Source organism: Dipodomys spectabilis, unplaced genomic scaffold (genome assembly GCF_019054845.1).
Source record: "Dipodomys spectabilis isolate Male_0828 unplaced genomic scaffold, ASM1905484v1 ptg000015l, whole genome shotgun sequence".
Classification (NCBI taxonomy): domain Eukaryota; kingdom Metazoa; phylum Chordata; class Mammalia; order Rodentia; family Heteromyidae; genus Dipodomys; species Dipodomys spectabilis.
Genome location: NW_024870692.1, coordinates 1368859 through 1395560, shown reverse-complemented (window position 1 = coordinate 1395560; position 26702 = coordinate 1368859). Strand labels below are relative to the sequence as shown.

At 38.8% G+C, this 26702-nt stretch overlaps 1 protein-coding gene across 3 annotated transcripts in view; it reads left to right on the top strand.

The window, feature by feature from the left end:
* Positions 1–17065, top strand: part of LOC122095949 (cholesterol 7-alpha-monooxygenase) — a 46302-nt gene extending 29237 nt beyond the window's left edge. For all 3 annotated transcript variants that reach the window (XM_042666294.1, XM_042666311.1, XM_042666303.1), the window contains 6 exons: positions 8661–8764; positions 10164–10404; positions 11085–11671; positions 12724–12854; positions 14101–14276; positions 15634–17065. In XM_042666294.1, coding sequence (XP_042522228.1) covers positions 8661–8764; positions 10164–10404; positions 11085–11671; positions 12724–12854; positions 14101–14276; positions 15634–15945 — 1551 coding nt within the window. In that variant the 3' untranslated portion in view covers positions 15946–17065. The remainder of the gene's footprint in view (positions 1–8660; positions 8765–10163; positions 10405–11084; positions 11672–12723; positions 12855–14100; positions 14277–15633) is intronic.
* Positions 17066–26702: the final 9637 nt, after the last annotated feature.

The following is a 26702-nucleotide window of genomic DNA, read 5'->3' as shown; positions in this document are numbered from 1 at the left end:
TATGGCTTAGTGGTAGAATGCTTGCCTAGTATGCATGAAGCCCTGGGTTCAGTTCCTCAGTACCACATAAACAGAAAAAGCCAGAAGTGGCACTGTGGCTAGAGTGATAGAGTGCTAGTCTTAAGCAAAAGAAGCTTAGGGACAGTGCCTAGGCCCTGAGTTCAAGTCCCAGGACTGGCAAAAACAAAGGAAAAAAGAGGAAAAAAAATCAATTCTAGTTGGCAATGTCAAACACAGATGGTGAGGACCCAGCTCTGTACTATCAGCTACATGAACATTCACTCCCTGGTTATAAGAATGCAAAATTCTACAGCTACTATGGTAATTTACAAGCCTTAACACAGTCTCCCAGCTCTACTACTGGCTACAAACTTTACTATGGCTTTCTCACATTTATAGTGTCCCCTCTATAAGTTTTCAGTTATCTGAAATTAATTATGGTTCAAAATTATTAAATGGAAAATCCCCCAAATAATCCATTATTTATAAACTATGTGCCATTTTGAGTTGCACATGACAACCTTTCTCCATTCTTGTCATCTCCTGTGGGATGGGAATCGTCCATTTGTCTGGCATAGCCATACTGTGCATACAAGCCACCCATTAGTCACTCAGCCAGCATCTCAACTATCTGATTGACTATCTAGATACTACAGGCTTCTGGTTTTTTGTTTGTTTGTTTTTGTTTTTGGTCATGGGGCTTGAACTCTGGGCTTGGACGCTGTCCCTGTGCTCTTCAGCTCAAGGCAAGCACTCTACCACTTGAGCCATAGTGGCGCTTCTGGTTTTCTGGTGGTTTATTGGAGATAAGAGTCTCACGGACTTTCCTGCCCGGGCTGGCTTTGAACCGTGATCCTTAGATCTCAGCCTCCTGAGGACCTAGGATTACAGTCCTGAGTCACCGGCGCTTGGAGGTGCTTCTGTTTTTATGACACTTATTTTTTACTTAATAGTTCTCAAACACAATAGTGACACTGGTTATTTGGATATGCCAAAGAAAAGCCATAAAATGTTTCCTTTAGATAAAAGGGTTAAACAATTAATAGAAAAAGAAAAAAAAATTACATGTCATAGTGTCTAAGATCTATGGTGAGAATGAATCTTTTATTCATAAAATTGTGAAAAATAAAAATAAATCAGTGTCAATTTTGCAGTTGTACTTTTAAACTTCAAAAGTTGTGCTTCAGTGAATAATAAGTATGTAGTTAAGATGGGTGGTAGCATGTTCCAGTTGATGTCATCAGAAAGCACTCAGGCTGGGTGAAGACTTAGCTATGGATTCCTCGACATGGGTGACCCCAAATCAGTTACTGCAAATCAGAGATATTCCTACATATTCAAGGATAGGTGTGGGCTGAAAAATATAAAAATCACCTCGGAGACTGTTTCTTCCAATAAAGGAGCTGCTTTCATATGCTGGGCAGAGATGAAGAAGTTGATTAAGGAGACAGGATACCATCCAAAGCAAGTCTAAAACCACATTCCAGATAGGCATTGTAGTATTTCATGTTTACCACAAAGATGGATAAAGTGCAATTAAGACATTTTGAGTGAAAGGGAAAGAGAAAGACATTTATACAACCTTTATTATATTGTTCTAGCTTATTATTAGCTATTTAAAGTCCCTTAAACACCTAATATATAAATTAGATTTTACCATAAGTATGTATGTATGGGAAAAAAATCCATAGTATATGTTAGGTATGGATTATTCATGGCTTTTTCCACTTGGGGCCTTGGAATATATCCTCCATCAGCACGTAACTACAGGGAAGGGATCAGTGCATGTAGCTGTACACTAGAGGGCAGTATGCACATTTACCTTGTTAAGTGATGTTAGGCCAAATTTCTAGCACAAACATATTTGTACTAAAAAGAATAAAATTTGCTCAAAACAAAAAAAAAGTCCTTGTACTATTTTACAATACTACATGGTTTTTAATGTGGTTGTAACATGTTTGATATTGTCCAGAAATGCACAAGATAGGAAAAAAGCATTACCTTATCATAAGAGACATCTAAGAAAAATGCACAGCTAATCGTATATTTAATAGTATAAAACAAAGGAGGAGGCAACAATGCTTGATAAGAAATGTACTCATTACCTTGCTCATGTAATTGTAACCCTTCTGTATGGTATTATCACAATAAAAAAGTGACTTGTCTTTCCTCTTTCTCTCTTTCTGTTTCTTTCTTTGCTTCCCCTCTTCTGTCCTTCTCTTTCTCTCATTCTCCTTCCTTCCTCCCTCCCCTTTCTTTCATCTCTCCCCTTCTTTCCCTCCCTCACTCTCTCTTCTTACAAACCATTCCCCTCTTCACCCTCCTTCCTTTCCCTTTTTCTTTCATTTTTATCTTCCTCCTCTTCCTGACTTCTCCTTTCTATTTCTCCCTTTTTTCTTCCTGATCCTTAGCTCCCTTCCTTTCTTTTTCTTTTCTTCACTCTAGTGGGGAATGAACCCAAAGCCTCATTCATGCTCAGTAAGCGTTTTGCCAGTGAGTTACATCCCAGGCCCTGTTTCTTAAAAGAAACTGCATACAAATGTAGTATTAGTTGATATGTGCTGACGGCTTTGGTTGTTCTTTTTACTGTGTATTCCTCCAGGGTAAGTGTGTTTCGTATATATTTGCTCCTATGGATAGGGTATTATTGGATTGGGAAGGTATGTTCTCTGACTTCCAGAGCAAGTTCTCTTCCCACCTAACACAGTGGTGTAGAGTGCCATACTGTTGTGCATGAATGTACAACAAAATTGTAGGCTATGGAGGAATTCAGGTAAACTGAGGCCTTCTGGCTATGAAAGCCCTTTCTTCATCAGGACACTGACTTACCCTTCCCTGCTGCAATGGAAAATCCACAGGGCAAAGGTCGCAGCTATGGTGTTTGCCTGGTGTCCTCGCTTCCCCACTGCTGACTCAGTACCTGGCAAATGTAGGTACTGTGTGTGTGTGTGTGTGTGTGTGTGTGTGTGTGTGTGTGTGTGAGACAGAGAGAAAAAGAGGCAGTCAGAAAATATATACAAAAGTCCAGCTGAAACAGAATAAAAAAGAAGAGTAGATAAGGAGTTGGCCTAGGAGGCAGATTTATTCAATATGGGAAGCACCAATCACTATGCTAAAAACACATCAAGACAGCATAAAACCTATACCAGGCAAGGCACTCCTTTGGAAATGTTGTAGGTATTTTCTTGTAATCTATGCATGGTTTTGACAACTGTAACAAGCTGTCTGAATTCCTATCCTCCAGATTATTATAGGCAGCACTTAGTACTATGAGAGAGACTAATTCTGGACATGTGACAATGGCAAGAAGTGACATCCTTGGAAGGAAAGGTGTAAAGAATGTACAGCAAGAAAACTTGCATAAATATCTATAGTCGAGCTTCTGCTTCTCTGTGTGTCTCTGGGTGTGTTTCCTGCATTATTGTTGTATAAAGAAGAAAGTATAAGCCAGGTACTGGTAGCTTGTGGCTGTAATCCTAGCTGCTCAGAAGGCTGAGACCTGAGGATTGCAGTTCAAAGCCAGCCCAGGTAGAAAAAGTCCATGAGACTCTTATCTCCAATAAACTACTCAGAAAAAGCCAGAAGTGGTGCTGTGGCTTAAGTGGTAGAGTGCTAGGCCTTGTGTACAAAGAGGCTCAGGGACAGCACCCAGGCCCAGAGTTCAAGCCCCAGGGCTGACATAAATAAAAAGGGAGGAGGAGGAGGAGGAGGAGGAGGAGGAGGAGGAGGAGGAGGAGGAGGAGGAGGAGGAGGAGGAGGAGGAGGAGGAGGAGGAGGAGGAGGAGGAGGAGGAGGAGGAGGAGGAGGAGGAGGAGGAGGAGGAGGAGGAGGAGGAGGAGGAGGAGGAAGAATTGTAAGTGAATTACAAGAAACAGATGAAAATAAGTGATTGGAAGATAAACACTAACCAGGCTCTGGTTGATAAGCTTGTAGTGTTCTGAAAAGGGGTAAAGAAGAATGCTGAGGTTATAAATATACTTTAAAAAATCATTTTGAAAACTTTATTTCCACATCATTATAGATACATAGGAAGTTTGTTGTCACTTGTCTGAGAGATAGCTTTAGAGGGTTAACTTCTCTGGATATTAGATTGGTGTTTGCTCTGACTCTAATACTCTGTCGTGATTGCCCATATAAAGGTTTGAGTTCTTCATTCATTATTTAAGATATGCAAAAACATATACTTTAGGATAAACATTTAAAACACTTAAAAGTCTAGATGTGTTTAATGTGAAAAATGCATTCAAACCATAATCAGATTCTGAGAGAAATCAATGTCCTGACAGAAAGTGATTGATCTTAAAGTATTTCATAAAGAATTTGTAGTCTCAGCTGGCCACCAGTGTCTCATGCCAGTAATCCTAGCTACACAGGAGGCTGAGATCTGAGGATTCTGATGATTATGGTTCAAAGCCAGCCCGGGAAGGAAAGTTCATGAAATTCTTATTTCCAGTTAACCTAAATGCGCGTGCGCGCGCGCGCGCGCGCGCGCGAGCACACACACACACACACACACACACACACACACACACTCACAGAAATGAAGCTGTGGGTCAACCGGTAGAACATCAGCCTTGAGTAAAAAAGCTAAGGCATAGTACCTAGGCCCAGAGTTTAAGTCCAGTACTGGTGCATACACACATAAAAAATTGTATACTGTTTTAGGAGATCAAAAATTATGAAATAGGGGCTGGGAAGGTGGTTCAGTGGTAGAGTGCTTGCTTTGCATGCATGAGGCCCTGGGTTCGATTCCTCAACACCCCATAAGCAGAAAAAGCCGTAAGTGGTGTTGTGGCTCAAGTGGTAGAGCACTAGGTTTGAGCTGAAGAGCTGAGGGACAGTGCCCAGGCCCAGAGTTCAGGCCCCACAACCGACCAAAACCGACCAAAGTAGAAATAACTCAAATGTCCATAAATAGGGAATCAGTAAAATAAATTATAGGTGATTATAATATGTATACATATTAGAATTCTAAGTACATGTACTTAATGGTATATAGTTATTTAAAGGAAATGCAAGGGTTTGGCATTCCGCTTTTAAAAATACTATGTAACAAACCTGAAGTCTTTTTTTTGAAGTCTTGAATATAACTCTATATATGTATGAATTATAAACTGACTAAGTGTTGTTACACTTTTTTGTCTTCTTGAACTCAGAGCAGTGTGTGATAGGGTTAATCACTCATCATTATTCAAATTCATTCTGGTCTATGCATTCCATTCTTGCTTTTCTGTGATGTCATGTGCTCTGGATTTTCTTCAGTTTATTTTTCATCCTTTATTTTCCCTCTCTGACAGACCTCTGTGAATGCAACGTCCTGTGGCCTGGTGTTGAATTGCACTTATTGCTTTGCCTTTACGTTCTTCTAAAATAATCTTATAGGGCCTGCTGGCTTTAAAAACCATCCTCGTGTTTACTTGAGATTAGTATCTCTGATATTCTCCTTTCTCTTTACCTAGAGACTCTTTTACTCAATTTTAATGCAATGTTGTCACATGAATGTCTAATAGAGCTCCCAGAATTCAAGTTACAATAGTATTCTGATTATTGCCCCTTTGTCTTTGTGTGTGTGTATGTGTGTGTGTGTGTATCTATGTATGTGTATGCCAGTATTGGGGTTTGAAGTCAGGACCTATGAACTGTTACTTAGCTATTTAGCTCAAAATGGGTGCTCTACCATGTGAGCCACAGCTCCACTTCCAGCTTTTTTTTGTAATTTATTGGAGATAAGAATCTGATAGACTTTCTTGCACAGGCTGGCTTTGAATTGTGTGCCTCAGATCTCAGACTCCTGAGTAGCTAGAATTACAAGCATCTGGCTTTCTTTTGTCTGTTAACCTAACCAACTTTCTACTCAATCAATTTTCCCTAGTCTATTGTACCTTCTTTCTGTTTGGTAGACAAATCGAGCTCATCCTTAACTCAGGATCTTGCTTTTTTCTAGTCCCACTCCTTGGAATGGGTGATCTCAATTTTCTTAATTGTCATTGAATTTATTTTGCATTTATTTCATGCTCATCAAAACCTGGATTAGTCAAGTTAGGAGATTTTTTAATTCCTTTAACAGGTACTACAAGGTTTTAGTTATTACATATTATTTAGCATAGGAGCTAAATAAGATTCACTCTAAGTAGTTTTTAGCTTGGATATGTATTGTAATCACAATTTTTTCCATTAATAAAGGCCATGGCATGAAGCAAGTCCATAAAATGAATTCCAGTGTGGTATATATAGGGCTTCTATTGCTAGTGAATACTTTATCCACTTCTTAACAAAATCATTTTGAAATAGTACTATTCTCAAAACTTCCACTCTTAGATAATTAGATGCTAACTCTCTAATTCTTTTTTTTTTTTTTTTTGTCGGTTGTGGTCTTGAACTCTGGGCCTGGGTACTTGTCCCTCAGCTCTTCAGCTCAAGGCAAGCAGTCTACCAGTTGAGCCACAGTGCCGTGTCCAGTTTTCTGAGTGGTTTATTGAAGATAAGAGTCTCACAGGCTTTCCTGCTCAAGCTGGCTTTGAACCGTGATCCTCAGATCTCAGCTTCCTGAGTAGCTAGGATTATAGGCGTGAGCTACCAGTGCCTGGCTTAACTCTCTAATTCTTAAGTTCAGGTTCCAGTAAGAACTATCATCAGGGTTATCTGTATTGATTTATATTCTGCTTATGTAACTGTAACCCCTCTGATATCACCTTTACAATAAAAAATAATGTTAATCTTAACAAAAGAGGAAAAGAAAATATCAGGCTTGATATGATTTAACAGAATTGCAATAGATTTTAAAACTTCAGATGCTAAATGTCATCTCCTGAGAAAGGCTTTCTCTGATCATCATACGTATAAACAGGAGTTTTACTTTTTGCTTTTACTCTATTCTTAGCATATTTTATCATCTGTCTCACCCATAGAATAAAGTCTCTATGAGAGTAGAGGACCTGCCTATCTTGGTAATACTTGTAACTAGAATACTGAGACAAGTTTTTGGAACATAATAAATGCTTAGTTAGTATTTATGTTCAATAGAGAGCTAGGGTATAGCTCAGTGAGAGAATGCTTGTCTAGAATCAGTAAGGGCTTGGGCTCAATCCTCAGTTCTTCAAAAAGTGCTAAGTAAAATTTGAAGAATATACATCAATGATTGCCTCTGAGTGGGAATAGCATGTGTAAATTATAAACTGATATCCAGTTAGCATTAAATTGTCTGAAATAAAGTATGCTATGTTTCAGGTAGCATTGAATTATTTGAGGTGAAGTGCATTGCTTTCAGCTGGGCGCTCATGAAGATAGGAGTCTCATGGTCTCTCCTGCCCGGGCTGGCTTTGAACCGCGATCCTCAGATCTCAGCCTCCTGAGTAGCTAGGATTACAGGCGTGAGCCACCAGCGCCCGGCTCAGCTGGGCACAGTGGCTCATGCCTACACTCCTAGCTACCAGGGAGGCAAAGGCAGGAAGACTGATGTCTGTGGATGGCCCTGGCAAAATCCCCAGATCTTATTTGAAAAACAACTAAAACAAACAAACAAACACACACACACACAAAAGCAAAAGGGGGGTTGTAAGGGGTCTGGGGTTGTGTCTGAAGTGGTAGAGCATCTACCTAGCAAGCATGGGTCCAGAGTTCAAACTCCAAGACCTCAAACTCCCCTCCCCCAACAAAGAACAAAACCCAATCTTATACAATTAGTTAATAAATCTTTAATTATAACTAATGTCTGATATAGTTTGGATATCTGAGATAAGCGAGAAGATGCACTTAAGTGGAATTGTTTCTTGCTTTATGATGTTACTTAAGTAACATATTAGGACCTATGTAAAATACACATGATTTTTAAAAACCCTGAAAAGTTAAGCAAGAGAATGTCTTACTCCTCTTTTAACACAGTTCTTATTTCCTTTGAATTTTTTTTAATTTATTTTTTATTGTGAAAATACTGTACAAAGGGGTTACAATTACATGGGCAAGATAATGAGTACATTTCTTATCAAGCATTGTAGTCTCCTCCTTTGTTTCCCCTTCCCATCCCTTCCCAGCCTCCCCCCGCCCCCCCCACCCAATCTTCCCCTCCTCCTCCGTGCCCCCCCCCCTCCCGCCACCAAAGTTGTAAAGTTCGTTTTCGACATGACAACGTGTACTTCTCATTGTTGCAATGGGTCCACCTGTATCCTTATTTAAACGACTTGTTTTTCCCCTTTCCCTCCCAAATTTCCTTTGAATTTAAAGTTCCTTTTTCAAAAGGCAAAATCAAATCACTACCTGGATGAATAACTTATGATTGTTTGTCTTTAAATTATATTTTACATCTTTATAAGACATATTCATCACTAACAGGTTTATTTGTTCTTTTTATAGACATTCTAAACTAGTAATATTAGCTGTTGTCCCCTAGTCTGAATGTTAAGTCAACACATGATAGAGAGAATTCCAGGTTATCAAGTATTGCAGGTCTCTGATTGTTTTGGAAGCTCTTCTGATACTATGGACTTAGTTCAAGGCCAGTTGATACCACTTTTTCTTTTTTCTAGTATGATGACAAATGGTTAGTGTTTGCTTTGGTCACTAAGTTCAAGTTATTGGATCAGGGTCCTAAGTATATATAAAGCCTGGCCTTGAGTTTCTCCAGGGACATCTTTGCTTTTCTAATCTTAGATTCTCCTCTTCAGGAGTTCTGCACCAGATTTACAAAAATGATGACCATAACTTTGATCTGGGGGATTGTTATAACAGTGTGCTGTTGCTTATGGATTATTTTTGGAATAAGGAGAAGGTAAGGAATATTTTATTTTCCCTTGAAATTATCTTTTAGTTCATTGTTCTAGTGCTTCTTTGCCTTTATTATTATATTCAATAATTCTGGTCTTGGCTATTTACACAGAATAGTATTTTAGTCTTTCATGTTTTTAGATCAAAATTTTAAATGCTAAATGTATCTTTTTTTTTCTATTTAAATGAGTTGTTGTTTCTTTCTTTTTTTTTAATTTAATTTAATTTTATTTGAGAACATACTGTACAGAGGGGTTACAATTACATGGGCAGGATAATGCATACATTTCTTACCAAGCATTGCAGCCTCCTCCTTTGTTTACCCTTCACCTCCCTTCCCAGCCTCCCCCTTTGTACTGTTTTGTTTTTGGTGCTGGAATCAAATTCAAGGTCTTGCAAATACTAGATAAGAGCAATATCACCGAGGTATATCCCTGGCCCCTAGAACACTAATACCTTTAAACTATGAAGACTTTGAAAACTTCACTGTGCAGTCCTTTGTGCTATTTGTTTTTCTCTCTGCAAAGAAAAGACACACATGAAACAGTTCCGATAGTAGGCAAATTATTCTTTTTTTGGGGCGGGAGGGTCCGGTCGTGGGGCCTGAACTCTGGGCCTGGGCGCTGTCCCTCAGCTTTTCAGCTTAAGGATAATGCTCTACCATTTGAGCCACAGTGCCACTTGCAGCTTTTTTCTTTTTTTGCTTATGTGGTGCTGAGGAATCGAACCCAGGGCCTCATGCATGCAAGGCAAGCGCTCTACCACTGAGCCACCTTCCCAGCCCCTGGCAAATCATTCTTAAAAACGATTGTAAATACTAGAAAGTAGTTTATTCCTCCATATCTTGGGAGGAGGGATGTTGCTGGCTTTGTTGATCCTTTTACCCACATCACTGGGAACAGCATTTAGCACTTAGTAGACCATCAAGTAGTTATTAATTGCATGTGTGACTAGGCAGACAGATGGATGAATTGATAAGCAAGAACAAGTGTATGGATGGATTTAGTAATCATTTTCAGCAAAATAATATTAGGTTATTAAGGTAATAGAATCTGTTATTTTTTTAAAGAACAGGTTTTTTTTATCAACACAATGAGTATTTATGCTTAGCATGGCAATATGCTACTGTAATCACAGCTACTTGGGAGATAGAGGCAGTGGGATTCAGCGTTCAAGGCCAGCCCGGGTAAAGTTAGTGAGACTGTCTCAAAGACAAAATGAAACAAAAAAATGGAATTGGGGGAGTAGCTCAGATTAAGTCCCCAATTTTACACCCCCCCACACATGCACATACACAATGGTACTCATAAAATACAGCAGAATGAAATTTGAGATTATGGTGAAAATTTACAAAAATATAAATATGTAATTTCATATATCTATTGTACATTTGTCTCTTATAGGAAGACAGGTGAACCACCGCTGGAAAATGGGTTGATCCCATATCTTGGCTGTGCTCTGAAGTTTGGGGCCAATCCTCTTGAGTTTCTCAGAGCAAATCAAAGGAAACATGGACATGTTTTTACCTGTAAATTAATGGGAAAATATGTTCACTTCATCACAAATTCCTTATCATACCATAAGGTGTTGTGCCATGGGAAATATTTTGATTGGAAAAAATTTCACTACACTACTTCTGCAAAGGTATTGGATTTTACATTTATACAGATTTTTTTGTCTTAAATATATCTATCTGTTTAGTAATTTGGATATTCTTAGACAATAGAGTAGGGATGTTGAAGAGAGCTAATCTATTGTTGAGATCTTTAGATAAGTAATAAAATCAAGCACCTTAAGTACAAATATAATAAAAACCCAAAGTAGGAACTGGATGCCATGGCTCAGAAGGCTATAAACCTAGCTACTCAGAAGGTTGAGATCTGAGGATCATGGTTCAAAACATTCTGGTCAGAAAAGTCCATGAGGCCCTTATCTCAAAAGACAGACATGGATCTGTGGTTCAAGTAGTAGAACGCCAACCAGACTTGTGGGAATAAAGCCAAGTGTAAGCATGACAGGAGCGTGCGCGTGCACACACACACGCACACACACAGAGAACTGATTAAAGACACTATTGGTTAGTATCAAATTCATGAAATAGAATAATTAATAAGAAAGATATGACTAGAGTTTTAATGAAGAGCTGAGATTTAAACTTGGCCTTATAAGAAGGACATGATTTTGGGGATCTCTTTGTAAATTCCTAAGATGTGATCTGTGGGAAGGCCAAGTGGAGAAGTTTGAAAAGATCTACCTTACTTTTAAGTTGCTTACTAGAACTAGGTCGGGTTCAATTGTTTGTCTTGCGTTTTCTTTGCTCTCAGGCATTTGGACATAGCAGCATTGACCCAAATGATGGAAATACCACTGAGAACATCAATGACACTTTCATCAAAACCCTGCAGGGTGATGCCTTGAATTGTCTCTCAGAAGCCATGATGGAAAACCTCCAACTCGTCCTGAGACCTCCCAACTTTCCTAAATCCAGGAGTGCTACCTGGGTATCAGAAGGGATGTACGCCTTCTGCTATCGAGTGATGTTTGAAGCTGGGTACTTAACTCTCTTTGGCAGAGATCTTACAAAGACAGAAGCACAACGAGCCCAGATCCTAAACGATCTTGACAACTTCAAGGAATTTGATAGAGTCTTTCCGGCCTTGGTGGCAGGCCTCCCCATTCATGTGTTCAAGACAGCACACCAAGCCCGAGAAAAGCTGGCTGAGGACTTGAAGCACGAGACCCTCCGCACCAGGGACCATGTGTCGGAACTGATCCGCCTGCGCATGTTTCTCAATGATACGCTGACCACCTTCGATGACATGGAGAAGGCCAAGACACATCTTGCTGTCCTCTGGGCCTCACAGGCAAACACCATTCCCGCCACTTTCTGGAGCTTGTTTCATATGATTAGGTGACTACCAGCTTCTATTTGTTCCCTTATTCAGGAAGACAGCACAAATTTAACTATTTAAACTTTTTCAAAAAAGCAGAAAGATTGGTAGTGTACTCTCATGCTATCAACATAACAGCAGGCCTGTGGTTTCTCTGTATCAATTCATTGAACCCTCAGAAAAAAAGTAAGCAGAGTTTTAGAAAACGTTGGCAGCCAGACAGAAAGGGTGTCCCTGAAACCACAGAACTTAAATAAGCTGATAGTGGGTGAATTCAGGTCACCTGGCCCAGTGCCCTTGCTCTTAAGTCCACAATGTTCCTCTTAAAGCCAGTTTAAGTTCATAACTACAGTCTTCATATTCACAAAAATACACATGTGATAACTGACATAAGGATTACCATTAATGAAGTGGCCACACATTTATGTGCATTCATACCTTGCTTTCTTCCTCCAGTAGTAATTGACAGCTTACTGTTGATTGAATTGGAATAAATTCATATTATATATAGTAAGGTTGTAACATCAATTTAAAATCATATGGGTAACTTTAGCCATAGTTTCTGATAGTCACAAAATATTTATCAGTCAAATATTTCAAGGACTCAATTCACTTGAATTAGATGGTACAGATTCCTAAGCATAATATCCAGTCATTTAGATGAAGCACTCTTCACTTCACAGTTCAAAAATACAAACAGAAAAATTACTACACATGAAATTGTGGGATGAACTTTTAACAGTAACTTTAAATTTCCATCTGGAATTCAGCTAGTCTTCTGTATTGCTAACTCAGATGCAGTGTTCTTTCCAAAATGCTATGTTTATGACTCATTTGATTTTCCATCCCTTACCAGAATCATTTATTTATTGATGTCTGGTCAATGTTGCCCCTCTAATTCCCTTTCTTGCCAATAGTCAAGGACAGAGACACCGTTATGAATAGACTAGAAGTAGACATGTCTCTTTCTCACCTTAACTCCTTCGTTAAAAGAAGAGGGAATGCTTATGTGCTTGCAGATCACTGAGTATAGACACATTATTTTCTATACTTCTCTTTTAACTTTTAATAGGAATCCTGAAGCCATGAAGGCAGCCTCAGAAGAAGTGAATGAAGCATTGATGAATGGTGGTCAAACACTCAGCTTTGAAGGCAACCTGATTTCCTTAAATCAAACGCAACTGAATGACTTGCCAGTACTAGGTATGCTTCTATGTTTTCTTCCATTCACAGTGGCATGCTAGTAATAATGACAGTCAGCATATTTTATGCCCATCCTGAGGTCTAGACGTTATGCAATGTACCTCATATGATCTTGCTTTCTTAATCTAACAATAATCCTATACCTAGTGGCTATTTCTATGTTTATGTACCAAAACAAAGAAATGGACACCTAGGCAGAAAACTCAGGGACTGAATGGCAGAACTAGTGTCATCAATAATTTGCGACTCTTGCTAGTCTAAGATCTCAACCATAACCCTGTACTCTCTCTGCTTGTACCACTAATCTTATGGTTAAAGTGTGATATTCAAAAAGTCGATTGAAGATAGAGGCTGGAAGGCCAGCTCTTCTCATAAGAGCTCTGTATACAATTGTTCACAAGATAGCTCATTTTGTTCCTTCATGCCTTTACTTGGGCTGTGAAGCATTAAATACATCATCAAATAGTGTGTGTAAACAAATGAATGGAAGACACGTGAAACACATATTTATTATTATCATTGTTATTATTATCTTTAAGTACTTGTACAAAAGAGTTGCCATTTAAGAGAAACACATTTCTATATAAAAGTATTATCCATTTATTTAATTTCTTGAATAATTCACATAAAACTTGAATAACTCACATAAAAACCAGTCACTAAATTTTCAAATTAGCTGTTTAGTGTCATCATATTGAAATGCAATTTATTTTTATAAAATAACGGATATCTAGTTCCCACTGATGAACAAGAAGACTATCACAGTCTAGCATTAATGCTATTAATTCAGGTGGTATTTTAAAGATATCATTTAAGATATTAACTCAGATACCATTTTTATATTGAAATCACTGATAACAGCATAACAGTAATAGAAAAGGGGAAGTTTTCGGTTCTGTTTTTAAACAATAGTATATTGTTAACATCTAAGACACATTTATGTTACATCAGTATTGACAGTATATTTTTATGTGTGCTAATACTGAAGCTTCCTTGAACTTTCATTTGTTTTTTTTTTTTTGCTCAAGGCTGGTGCTCTAAACACTTGATCTAAATCTCCTCTCCCGAAAAGTTAGTCAAGTTTTTCTCTGATCAACTTCTCATTTTTGTTCATCTTCATATTGTAGATTGACAGAAATATTTTAGAGTCTGTATTATGTGACCAGCAAATACTTCAATTATTCTTTCTCTTATTTTTCCTCCTTTCCCCCTCCCCCTTTTTTCTCTTTTCCTTACAAATATTTAGATAGTATCATCAAGGAGGCTCTGCGGCTTTCCAGTGCCTCTCTAAACATCCGGACAGCTAAGGAGGACTTCACTCTGCACCTTGAAGATGGATCCTACAACATTCGAAAAGATGACATCATAGCTCTTTATCCACAGTTAATGCATTTAGATCCAGAAATCTACCCAGATCCTCTGGTAAGTGACTGCTCTCAAAATTCAGTGTTCAGGAGATGCCTATATAGCTCAAAGATGGAAGGGCATTTACAATTGCAGGACAAATTCAATCATTGTACTCATAGGGAATGTCCCTTTAATGATATCAAATATTTATGCATTTTAGGTAAAGTTAGATACTGACATTTTTATCCCTGATGTCTATCATTCCGTAGTCTCTGATAGATTGTATTAGCAGTCATGATAATGAAGATGGCTTTCTTTTTCCTTAAAAACATCTACTCTAAATCCATTGAATTGGAGGTCCAAGTATTGATTCTTCTAGTTTCTGATTCAAATCCTTCCCGATAGTTCTGCCTGATGGAGGAACTTGTTGCTAGGCAAGATAAGGAGGTGCCATAAACTTTTCTCAGTCCATCAGTTCTTATTACATTCTTCTTCCTTTATCTTGTGGTCCAGTGTAGGTTATTTGGGATGTGATTAATGCAGTGGATTAAAAAGGAAAATACTAAGCCAGGCACCGGTGGCTCAGTCCTGTAATCCTAGGTATTCAGGAGGCTGAGGTCTGAGGATCACAGTTTGAAGTCAGCCCAAGCAGGAAAGTCCATGAGACTTTTTTTTATCGGTCGTAGGGCTTGAACTCTGGGCTTGGGCTCTGTCCCTGTGCTCTTCAGCTCAAGGCTAGCTCTCTACTGCTTAAGCCACAGCATCACTTCCGGTTTTCTGGTGGTTTATTGGAGATAAGAGTCTCACGGACTTTCCTGTCCGGGCTGGCTTTGAACCATCATCCTCAGCTTTCAGCCTCCTGAGTAGCTAGGATTACAGGCATGAGCCACCAGCGGCTGGCTTCCACGAGACATTTATTTCCAATAAATTACTCAGAAAAAGCCAGAAGTGGTGCTGAGGCTCAAGTGGTAGAGTGCTAGCCTTGAGCACAGAAAAGGTCAGGTACAAAGCCTCAGGCCTGAGTTCAAGCCCCAGGACTGGCAAGAAAAAACAAAGAAGGAAAGAAGGAAAGAAAGAAGAAAGAAAGAAAGAAAGAAAGAAAGAAAGAAAGAAAGAAAGAAAGAAAGAAAGAAAGAAAGAAAGAAAGAAAGAAAGAAAGAAAGAAAGAAAGGAAGGAAGGAAGGAAGGAAGGAAGGAAGATAGGAAAAGAAAATTGCTGGGAGGGAATGAAGGAAGGGATGATACTGTACAAAAGGAAATGTACTCATTATCTGACTTATGTAACTGTAATCTCTCAGTATATCACCTTTATAATTACAATAAAGTAAATTTTAAAAAGAAAATTACTCTGGAGTTTCCAGGACAAAAAAAGAGAGAGAACTTTCAGATAGCTTTAAGGCTTTCTTTCTTTCTTTTCTTTTCTTCACTGCAGACTTTCAAATACGATCGATATCTTGATGAAAACAGGAAGCCAAAGACCACCTTCTACAGCAATGGAGTCAAGTTAAAGTATTACTACATGCCCTTTGGATCTGGAGCAATGATATGTCCTGGAAGATTGTTTGCTGTTCAAGAAATCAAGCAATTTTTGATTCTGATGCTTTCATATTTTGAATTGGAGCTTGTGGAGAGCCATTACAAATGTCCCCTTTTGGACCAGTCCCGTGCAGGCTTGGGCATTTTACCACCATTAAATGATGTTCAGTTTAAATATAAACTCAAACAATTGCGAAGATGTGCTTAGAAGAGGATAGACAACAATACATTACTCATGCAAGCGCTATCTTTAGTCCCTTGAGACAAATTCAATTAGTGGTCATAGGAATGGTTTGGCAAGTCCAATTCTGCTCACTAATGCTTTCTCATGAATCTAACATTTCAACGACAGTTTCCAGTTGCTATCTCAGGCTAATCCAGTGAGAACTAGTTTCTAGGAACACAATAATTAGTACTCACATGTACAAGTCCGTAAGTGTTTATAGCTAGGAATTGGACTTCATTACTTTTAGAGGAAAATGCCTTTTTTCTTTTTCTCAAAATGAAGATCTTCCAACTGGCATTATTTTTCCTAAGGAAATTGTTTTATTTCTATAAAAAAATCATTCAACAATTACAGAAAAGATTCAAATTCACGTTTTAGTGAAATGACATTGTTTTTGGTGTGAATATATACTACAGAAACATTTTAGAAGATTTTGGTAGAGGAAATATTTTTTGGCTTTTTTTCCTCTATATCCAATATTCATGGTATAAAAATTACTAAATTCTATAGATGCATATAGTATACTTTGAACAACTTCACCCCCTTATATTGACAATCTTCTTTTGCTCCCCTCTTTCTCAAAGTCTTTAGTAGTTTTCATCATGCTATCCTTATCTGTTTATGTACTTATCTATGCAGCTACTATCTATCATCTATTTATACACACATGCATAAATGCGTGTATATACTTCTTTCCTACCTACCCTCTCTCTCCTTTCCCCTCCACATTCCTGCTGATGCTCCTCCAGTCAAGCCTTTCGAAATGATGGCCTTGTGGATCTAAAAATAGAGAATGTATTTTGATTATTTTTCCTTTGTATTTTAATTTGCTGTTGCAGGACATTGTGTCATGTCCAGTTTTAACTATCTTACATGTATCTTTATTCGGTTTCATATAAGTGAGAAGAGCCTATTCAGAGATTTCAAAGACACCTGTTCTGTCATTACTACAGTTACTCAATATGTGTCAGTGAAAATAATGTATATGAAAACGACTATTTAAAAGCTTTAGTTATAAAACATGCAGGGTTCATTAAGTGCAGCTTGAATTTAGGCATTACCAAAATATATTTTATCTCAATGATATATAGTCAAGGAAAAATAATTTTTGTTTTTTGGGTCCGGTCATGGGGCCTGAACTCTGGGCCTGGGCGCTGACCCTCAGCTCTTCAGCTCAAGGCTAGCACTCTACCACTTGAGCCACAGCACCACTCCCGGCTTTTTTTCTTTTTGGTTATGTGGTGCTGAGGAACCGAACCCAAGGCCTCATGCATGCAAAGCAAGCGCTCTACCACTGAGCCACCTTCCCAGCCCAAGGAAAAATAATTTAAGGCTATATGATAGTGTTTAAATCATGTATACCATGCTTCAGTACTTCAAATATTAGAGTTATCAGTCATTGTATTGCTTTGATGGTTCTGTATGTATTTATATATAACTTATATTTATGCTTTCTTATATTATTAAAAATATTGTAAAATTTACTAATTTAAAATATACTCATCTTTCAGAAATAAAAGTATTAACATGTGTGCTATAAATTCTAATATCTATAATTTTAAAAAAGTCACCTACTGATAAACTACAACAACATTACTCAGGATTCAAAATATTTATATTTCAAAAATAAACAAAGTAATCAACTCATAAATTGTCTATATACTATACAATTTTATTTACTTATTTATTTATTTTTGTGATGCAGGGGATCAGAACCTTGTGCATGCTAAGCAAGTGTTCTACCCACTGAGTTATATGCGTAGCCTTCATCAGAAACTTGTGTGTGTGTGTGTGTGTGTGTGTGTGTGTGTGTGTGTGTATGTGTGTGTGTGTGTTTGTGTGTGTGAGAGAGAGAGAGAGAGAGAGAGAGAGAGAGAGGGCTGTCTCTTTTTCTTCAAAGTTAGCATTCTTCCACTTGAGCAACAGCTTCACTTGTGGCTTTCTCAGTAGTTTATTGGAGGTAAGAGTCTCATTGTACTAGCCTACCCTAGCTGGCTTTCAACTGTGGTCAGCCTGTTGAGTAGCTAGGATTATAGGCATGAGCTACTGGCATCTGGTTATTGGAAGGTTTAAAATCTTGCTATTTAATATTACCATGGAATTCTTTCTTCAATAGGTTCTATTTCTTCCCACCCTCTCCCTTGAACTCACACTACTGTTGTTCTTGAATGGGCTATTTTTTCCTATTAAGAAAATTAATCTCATTTAGAAGAGGTTCATGATTACTAAACTACTGTTTAGTAAAAACCTGTGACAAATAATTTTTAATGTGTTTTACTAATAGACTAATATTAGAATTCAGTCTCTGAATTCATCCATACATTTTCCCATGTCTTCTTTATTTTTGTACTATAGCATTTAACAATTGATAACTTGTGGACCCACGGTGCTCTCCAACTTCTTTTTATGTAACCTGAAAGTTAAGTGTGGTTTTTAAATTTTAAGTGGTTAGCACAAACCAAAAAAGAGTATTTCCCAGCATGTGAAATTTGCACATCTATAAGCTAAGTTATACCAGGATACAACATGCCCATTTGTCTTGTGCTCTTGTCTACAGCTATAGACCTGACTAGCTGCTACAGAGATCACCTAGTCATAGTCCCTGAAATATTTAAAACATGCTTCTTCACAGCAAAGGAGAGCTGTTTGTCAACTGCCATTTGACAGCAATTTCCAAAACTATTTTTAATTCTAATTTTGGGGAAACAGAGGAGGAGGCTACAATGCTTGATAAGAAACGTACTCATTATCTCGTCCATGTAATTGTAACCCCTCTGTACGGTATTTTCACAATAAAAAACAAACACGGTAGCAAGTGAACTTTTAAAATGCATGTGTGAACACTTTTTTTCAGATAAAATAGTATAGGTTTTTTAAAACTTAATTCTCACCTTGAGTATGCAAAAAACAAACACCACAAAATATTAATTTTAGGTTGTTTACAAATATACAAAATAAAAATTTGCTTGAATTTATAGTATACATTTATTAAGGCAAGGGCTATATAAAAAAAAACATTTGTTCTGCTTAAGGCATACTTGGAGTAAATCATTATACAAATTATTGCACATATGAAACCACAGTGCATAACAAACTGTATGCATAAAAAATGTTAAAGAAGGAAACCAGGTATATTTACCTGAGAATACTTTTCTGAAAGCTACATATATAATTACATTCTAAACAATCTCAACTTAGGGTTTTCTTAAAGACTACATTATTCTATTTAGCATTCATATAAAAAATGACTACATTATTCTATTTAGCATTCATATAAAAATGCCTGAATTCTGTTGCAAGATCAAATAGTCTGAGAACAGACTGATGGTAATTTTACTGTGATCTGTGTAGACTCAATAGGTCATATGTGTCATCTCCTTATGATTCTCTTTTTTAAGGCTTGCGCTCCTCTGTATTACAGAGGAGAAAAGAGACTTCAGAAAGTTATACTTTGCCCCAGATCACAATGCTTATGACATGTGGCATTTCTGGGAGTGTTAGAATCCAGGTCATTGTGACTCAAGAGCCAGTACTCTTACTTTGGAGTAGGTCTGGTTGAGGGACTATCTTTACCTATGTCAATGAAACAAATAAATCACAGTAAACAACATCTATGATGTCATTGCCGTCTCTAAGTCCTCATCACCACTGAGAGGTGGGACCACTGCAGCCCAGACTCAGCTGGTCCAAATGAACCAGGAAGCTTAAGGGTTCTGAGAACCTGGGCTGAGCTACCATAGAATCACATACAGTCTCCCTGAATTCACCTTAAAATAGTAAAGACTTCAACTCACCAAACAAAGCCCATCATCATGAGCTCTTGGAACCTTAGGATTCCAACTATATTGGGACTATAGTAAGGTTGGATCCAATTTTAGGATTGGAATTATAAATTGTTGAGGCAGTGGGACTGAAAGAATAGTTTCAGTGTCATTAACTGTCCTCTCTAGTGATTTCTCACCACATTTGTTGATACCAACTCAGAGGTTAAGATCTGTAATGTAAGGTCAAGACAGCAGCACCAATGCTTTCAAAGCTACTAAGTGCAAGTTCTCACTTTAGAAAGAAACTGACATTTGATGAAGAGAGGTCATTTCTGTTTAAAAATTGGCCCAGCTGGTTAGATGCAGGCCTGCCTCTAGAAGTTTCCCATTTGCACATTAGCTGGCATTTACTGATGGACTGGCATGCTATGGTAGGGATGAAACCTTCTAAAACAGAAGCATTAGATTTCAGAGGCTTCCCGAAGTCTATTTATTTTTAAAGCTACACATAAAATGAAATTTATAAATGAAAAATGAAAAATATCCATCTTTATACAATTGTCCATCACTATACTATGCACAAACTTTGTAGTTTTATTGAACAGAATGTATATCCAGTCTCTGAAATCCTCCATTCCATCTGAAGTCATTTCTCCTTGAAAGGTATTCAGTAATTTGTAGTAAAGTTCATTACATATAAGCTCAACAGGCCATCCTACTTTCCAGTAGATTAAATGAATGATGATTTTAGGGGAGCAATCATCCCTGTTCTGCTTTCAATTTGGCAAAATTGGCTATGAGAAAGGTCGAAGAATACAACAAACTGCCTAGTGTCAGGTGTTCAATTGTTCAATTGTTCTTTCTTTTTTTCTTTCTTTCTTTCTTCTTTCTTTTGACACATTTGCTTTCACTTGTTTTCATTTTTCTTCTTTTTATTATCTTTAAGTAGTTGTACAAAGGAGTTACCATTTAACAAATCAGTTCATGAATACAATATAATTTGATTATTCCTTTCAAGTTTATAATTCAAGATTTTTAATCTTCAAGTTTATAATTCAAGATTTTTAATCTGTGGCTTCTCTGAAGAGTTCATGAAGGACCAAGGGAAAGGAAGCTGATGGGCTTTTGATTACACTTTACAATTACCCACATTTACTTAAGTGAAATCTCCTTCTGTTCTTTTACTTCTCTGGCCAGGAAAAGTAGTGGAAGAAGTCACTTAAACTGGGCTGAAAATAGAATCTGTTGTTTTAAACCATGACAAATATGTACAAGTAGGGATACCTCTTTTTTTCTTTTCTCTTCTTTTTTTTTTTTTTTTGGTGCTGGAACTGGGGCTTATACTCAGGGCCTGGGTGCTATTAGCTTTTCTCCTTAAGGCTGGTTCTCTATCACTCGAGCCACAGCTCCATTCCAAATTTTTCTGGTGGTTTATTGGAGATAACAATATGATGGACTTTCCTGCCCAGATTGGTTTTGAACTGCCATCCTCAGATCTCAGTCTCCTGAATATCTAGGAATACAGGCTTCAGCCAACTTGCACCAGCTTCTGGAAGATACTTTTGTTGGTGATTTTTTTTTAAATATGTTGGTGAGAAGCTAGAAGCCCTCAAAACTCTTAACTGATGTCTGACAAATCGGAGGAGCTTTAGCAATTGATGGCAGAGATGGGATAAATAATGATTCATGTGGAGGCGTTTTGTACTGCTGTCCAGCTCCACCAAGTTACAAATGCTTTGTAACTAGCTGACATTTTTTCTTTTCTCTATTGATCTTTCACCCTTTTAAAGTATTGGGAAAGAGTTACACACAGAACTGAGAACATTGCTAGTCAGTGTTCAGGCCCACATTGCATGATAAAGGGGTTTGACTATTTGCTAACATCTACTGGAGGTGGAGAAGTCCTAGCAGTGTAGCACTCAGCAACAAAGAGGCAGGCCAGGGCAGAACTGCCTGCCACAGGAGGGCAGGTGTCTCTCAACTCAGTCATAAACTTCTGAATGCTTTGTTTATTCTCTACTTTGTTATTAAGTGAAGTTTCAGAGAAGTTCAATCAACTGAGAGTCTAAACCTATGTTTTTATTCATAAGGCTTTCACATAGTGGTACATGAAGTAACCCACTCACTGTACAGTTTTCTATGGCTGGGGGTTAGATCTAATGTATCAGCTACTTTTCAGATTTCTCCTCTTACTATAAGTATGCTGAGCCACTTGCTACAGAACAAGGACTACTGCCCAAGAAACAGTACCAGGACTGTTATGTTTCTTCTCAATTCAACCACATTTAGATAGCCCTCATGTAGATAGTAGAAATGTTCCAGATTGCTTTGTAAAGAGAATATTTGAAACTCAGAATACATCCTATTAAAGACATTATGTTTTAAATAAGTCTCAGATTTTCAGAGCAACAAACAAAAACTGTTTTGAATAATTTTACAAGACAAAAGAAGGGAAGATGTCAATATTTTAAATTGGCTGGGAAAGAATTCCAGTTTACTTTCCAGTTTACCTTAAAAGCAGATGGCCTGAAAGAGGGTGAGTAAAAATGGGAACTGAGGCTCAGCGGGGATCATCTAGTGAGGAGGTGACTCAGAATCACAGCCTCTGAGTTATAAGGGAACCAACTCACTTATTTTGTAGCTAAAGAAATCAGCAAGTAGATTATTTCTCCTATTACCTCAAAGTTTACCCATTTATAGGCCTTCCATCCAGCTGCATCACAAATGATGGGCAGCTAAATGGGACAAGACTGATTGAAGGATTGGAAATAAAGAGAAAAAGGGCAGTGTGTCAGTCTCCTAGTGCTGCCAAAACAAAACACCCTGTCTGGTGACTTGAATCATCTCATAATGAGTGGAGGCTGGAATCTGAGATTAAGGTGCCAGTGGGGATGTCTTCTCCTGAGGCCTCTGTCCTTGACTGGCAGATGGCTGCCTTCTCCCTGCATGGCCTTTGCTCTCTCAGCAGACAGGCATCCCTGGTGTCTTTCCTTCTGCTTATAAGGACCTGATTTCTACAAGATTCATACCCATCTTTGTGGCCTCATTTAGCCTGAGTGGCTTTTTAAAGGCTGCCAGGGTTTGCATGTGATTTTTCTCCCAGAGGTTCATGTGCTGAAGGTTTTGTCATCCATGTGCAATGTTGATGCTGCGGGACCCCAAAGAGTTGGGGTCTAGTGCAAGGTCATTGGAGTGGGGGTTGGGAGAAAGTGGCTGTCTTTAGATGGAAATACTGCTGGTCTCCTGGAGTTAATCCCTATAAAAATAGGTTGTTATAAAAGGAATATGTCTCATGTCTTGTTCCTCCATCTGATCTTTCCCTCTTGCAAAATCCCCTGCCATGCTGTCATCTGCCATGGCTCCCTTCCTGAGCAAATGGGGTCACTCAAACTTATACTTCTAGTCTACATAACTACAAGCCAGATAAAATCTTCTTCTTTACAAATGTCCTAGATTCCAGTATTTTGCTATTAGGAACAGAAATGAACTTACACAAAAGTCTGTTCTCCAAATACAGTTACATTGTGATGAACACGGGGTGGGCTGAGGGTGGTATAAGACTTTGAAGATGACACAGTTCAGACCATACCAAGTTCAGAAAAACAAGAAGCAGTCAGAAGAAAGTTAAAGATGATGTGTTGAGATCTAAGTGCTATGGGGAACACTAAGCAATGCTTGGGGCGGAGAAAGCTGGGAACCTCTGCCTGTGGTCAGGATGGAGTGGTGGGTGGTTCTGAGTTAGCCTGATCTGGTCTACATGTGTTGGGAGGGAAAAATGGAGGGTAACGAAGGAGTCATGATTTTCATCCTCATGAATTTTACTTTTCTACAAAGCAAAGCCACCATACCCAGGCTCCATGCAGGAAACTTTGTTCCATTTTCTCATCTGTCTCAAGTTTGAAATGGTCCTGAGATCCAGTGTCCCATAAAGAGTCAGCTCACCAAGATGGCTATACAGCTGGCCAAGGAAGGCATACTTCCCACTGTCCTTTCAGTCATGGAGAGTAGAGGAAAATGGCCAAGGGAATGCTTCTCTCCCAGTTAGCCTGATCCTGAGGACCAGTCACAGGTCTCCTCTACTCCAGTCTCAGGAGAACTTCAGAATGATGTGGAGTTGTGACCATGGTGCATTTCTTACTCTTTCCCATTCTTTCTGAAAGTATTTCACTGTTCTTCATACTATACTCCAGCATGAATTGTCAGTCAGGTGTGTCAGGAGAAGCAAATACTGTCAGTTTAGTTCACATTTCTCCAGATTAAGAGCAGGCATCTGAGTTAGGCACTGCTGGAACCCTAGCCTTCAGGAGGAGGCAGACACTAGGATTGTGAGTCAAAGACCAATCTAGGCAATATAGGGAGATCTTGTCATTAAAAAACAAAGGGAAAGAAAGAAGACAGGGAGAAAGGAAGGAGGTATGGAGGGAAGAGAGAGAAGGAGAGATGAAGAGGCGAGAGAGAGAGAGAACAAGAAGAGAGAGGAGGCATCTAATATGCTGACGTCTCTGCCAGAGATCCCAGACTTTCAGAACGCTGGCTGCACCACTTACGGAATCTCTCTTGGGAAGGCAATGAGTGTGTTCTACGGGGAGAAGAATGGAATTGTTGCTCCAAGCTGGCCAGAGGGGTATGTTCTTGCAGAAACAATGCCTCCTGTTCACAAATTCCACTTCCTGTCCCTTTCCTAGGTACACAGGAATACTCCACCCTCCAGCTTCAGTTGCATTCAGTGTGGGGCCCATGACTAGGCCCAGCTCACAGAATGATGCCGCAAGTACTCCAGCCTGTAAGCAACTCCAGCCTGTCTTCTTGAACCTTCTTCAAGGTATGCCAGTTCTTTCTCTCATCACTGGACCACCAAACTATAGCCTGGAGACAGCCACACTCCTACCATGGAGATGGAGGGCAGCTAATTCACTCCCACATCACCACTGAAACTTGGGTGTAGTCTTCTCTTTTCTGACTCTGAAATGATGATGTTTTTATGTCTCCTTTCCTTGTTCATTTTCTTTCCAATCTCCCCAGATATTTACTTTCTTTTTTTTTTTAGTTTGATTATTCTTTTTTTAAATTTTAATTTTTTGTGAACATACTGTACAGAGGGGTTACAATTACATGGGCAAGATAATGAGTACATTTCTTATCAAGCATTGCAGTTTCCTCCTTTGTTTACCCTTCACATCCCTTCCCAGCCTCCCCCTGCCCCCCCACCCAATCCCCCCTGCCCCCCCACCCCCCCACACCAAAGTTGTAAAGTTCAGATATTTACTTTCTATGATGACTTAAAAAATACGATTCAGAGCCAGGTACCAGTGGCTCACACATGTAATCCGAGCTACTCAGGAAGCTGAGATTTAAGGATCATGGTTCAAAGCCAGTCCAGGTAGGAAAGTCTGCAAGACTCTTATCTCCAATAAACCACTCAGAAAACCAAAAGTGGCGCTGTGGCTCAAGAGGTAGAGTGCTTGCCTGGCGCTGCAGAGCTGAGGAACAGCACTCAAGCTCAGAGTTCAAGCCCCACGACTGACAAACAACAATAACAACAAACAAACAAAAACATTCGGTTCTCTGTGTTCACTCATGCTTAGAGTCCATTACATATCTCCATTTCCAAAACTGTGCAATGCCTTATCAAGCAGCCATCTGGCTCTTCTGCTCCCTGGGCTGCTCTCGACCTGCCCTTGAGGCCAGGTTCAACTGAGAGAGGGGCAGCTGAGCGCTGCCTTAGTAGCTAATGGGTGAGGGGTGACAGGAATCACTGATATGCACCCAAGTGGAGAACATCATGTTTATTCAGATTTCCATTGGGAATATTCTGAACAGCTCTTTGGAATGTTAGATGCACATGTGACTCCCAAGAGCCACATTCCTGTAATAGCTGAGGTCTGCCTTGTGACTTTCTAAGAAAAACATATTCCAGCCCACACCCCCAGCCTGATGTGCTCAAGACTGACAGAAGAAGCACAGCAACAGTCCCTTTTCCTCTCTACCGCTCAGTGCTTAGCTCCTCTGAGTATCCATGTGACAGCTTCACTTAGTACAAGCTTCTTCCTTCTTGCTTTGTGGCTAACTTACCCACACATCCATAACAAAGCCAAAATAAGAAAGACGAAGCATAAGCTATTTTTTCTCATTTTAAAGTTGCTATTATTAAGGAATTGTACGAAGGTATTACAATTCCATAAGTCAGGTAATGAGTATAATGCTTCTTGGACAATGTCACCTCCTCTTTCATTTTTCCCCCATTCCCTACTCCTATCCCTGCCCATAAAAAGCATAAACTCTCGGGCTGGGAAGGTGGCTCAGTGGTAGAGCACTTGACTCGCATGCATGAGGCCCTGGGTTCGATTCCTCAGCACCACATAAGCAAAAAAGAAAAAAGCCAAAAGTGGCACTGTGGCTTAAGTGCTAGCCTTGAGCTGAAGCATTGAGGGACAGCACCCAGGGACAGAGTTCAGGCCCCACGACTGGACCCCCCCCCAAAAAAATGCATGAACTCTCAACAAATCAGTTATTGAAAGAATATACTCTGACTTAACAGAGGCGATATATGATCATCATGCACCTAACATATGCAGTGGTAAAAGGCTGGAAGCGTTTCCTTTTTCCCCCCTGTGAATGACACTTTGATTCAAATCAGCATAATTAGTAAGTAGTGGCCACCTGTTGGTCAGGTACAAATCTAACTCTGCAAATAAGAAGAGAAGTTACATTCATTCCTGCAATTTAGCTAACAATAGTAATATGATCACCAAATAACTACAGAAATCTAAAAATAATTCAATCAGTAATAATTATCACCTGGTCACCTTAAACTTAATATAAACTTGGTATAATTATTGCTTTTAATTATATCACAGTTGTCTCACAACAACACATACCTGCAACTTAGGAAAGACATTGAAATTAGACTTGTGTGTTAGGTTTTTTTCTTTGTATATTATTTGGTCTAGTGATCCCATCCCATTATGATTTGCT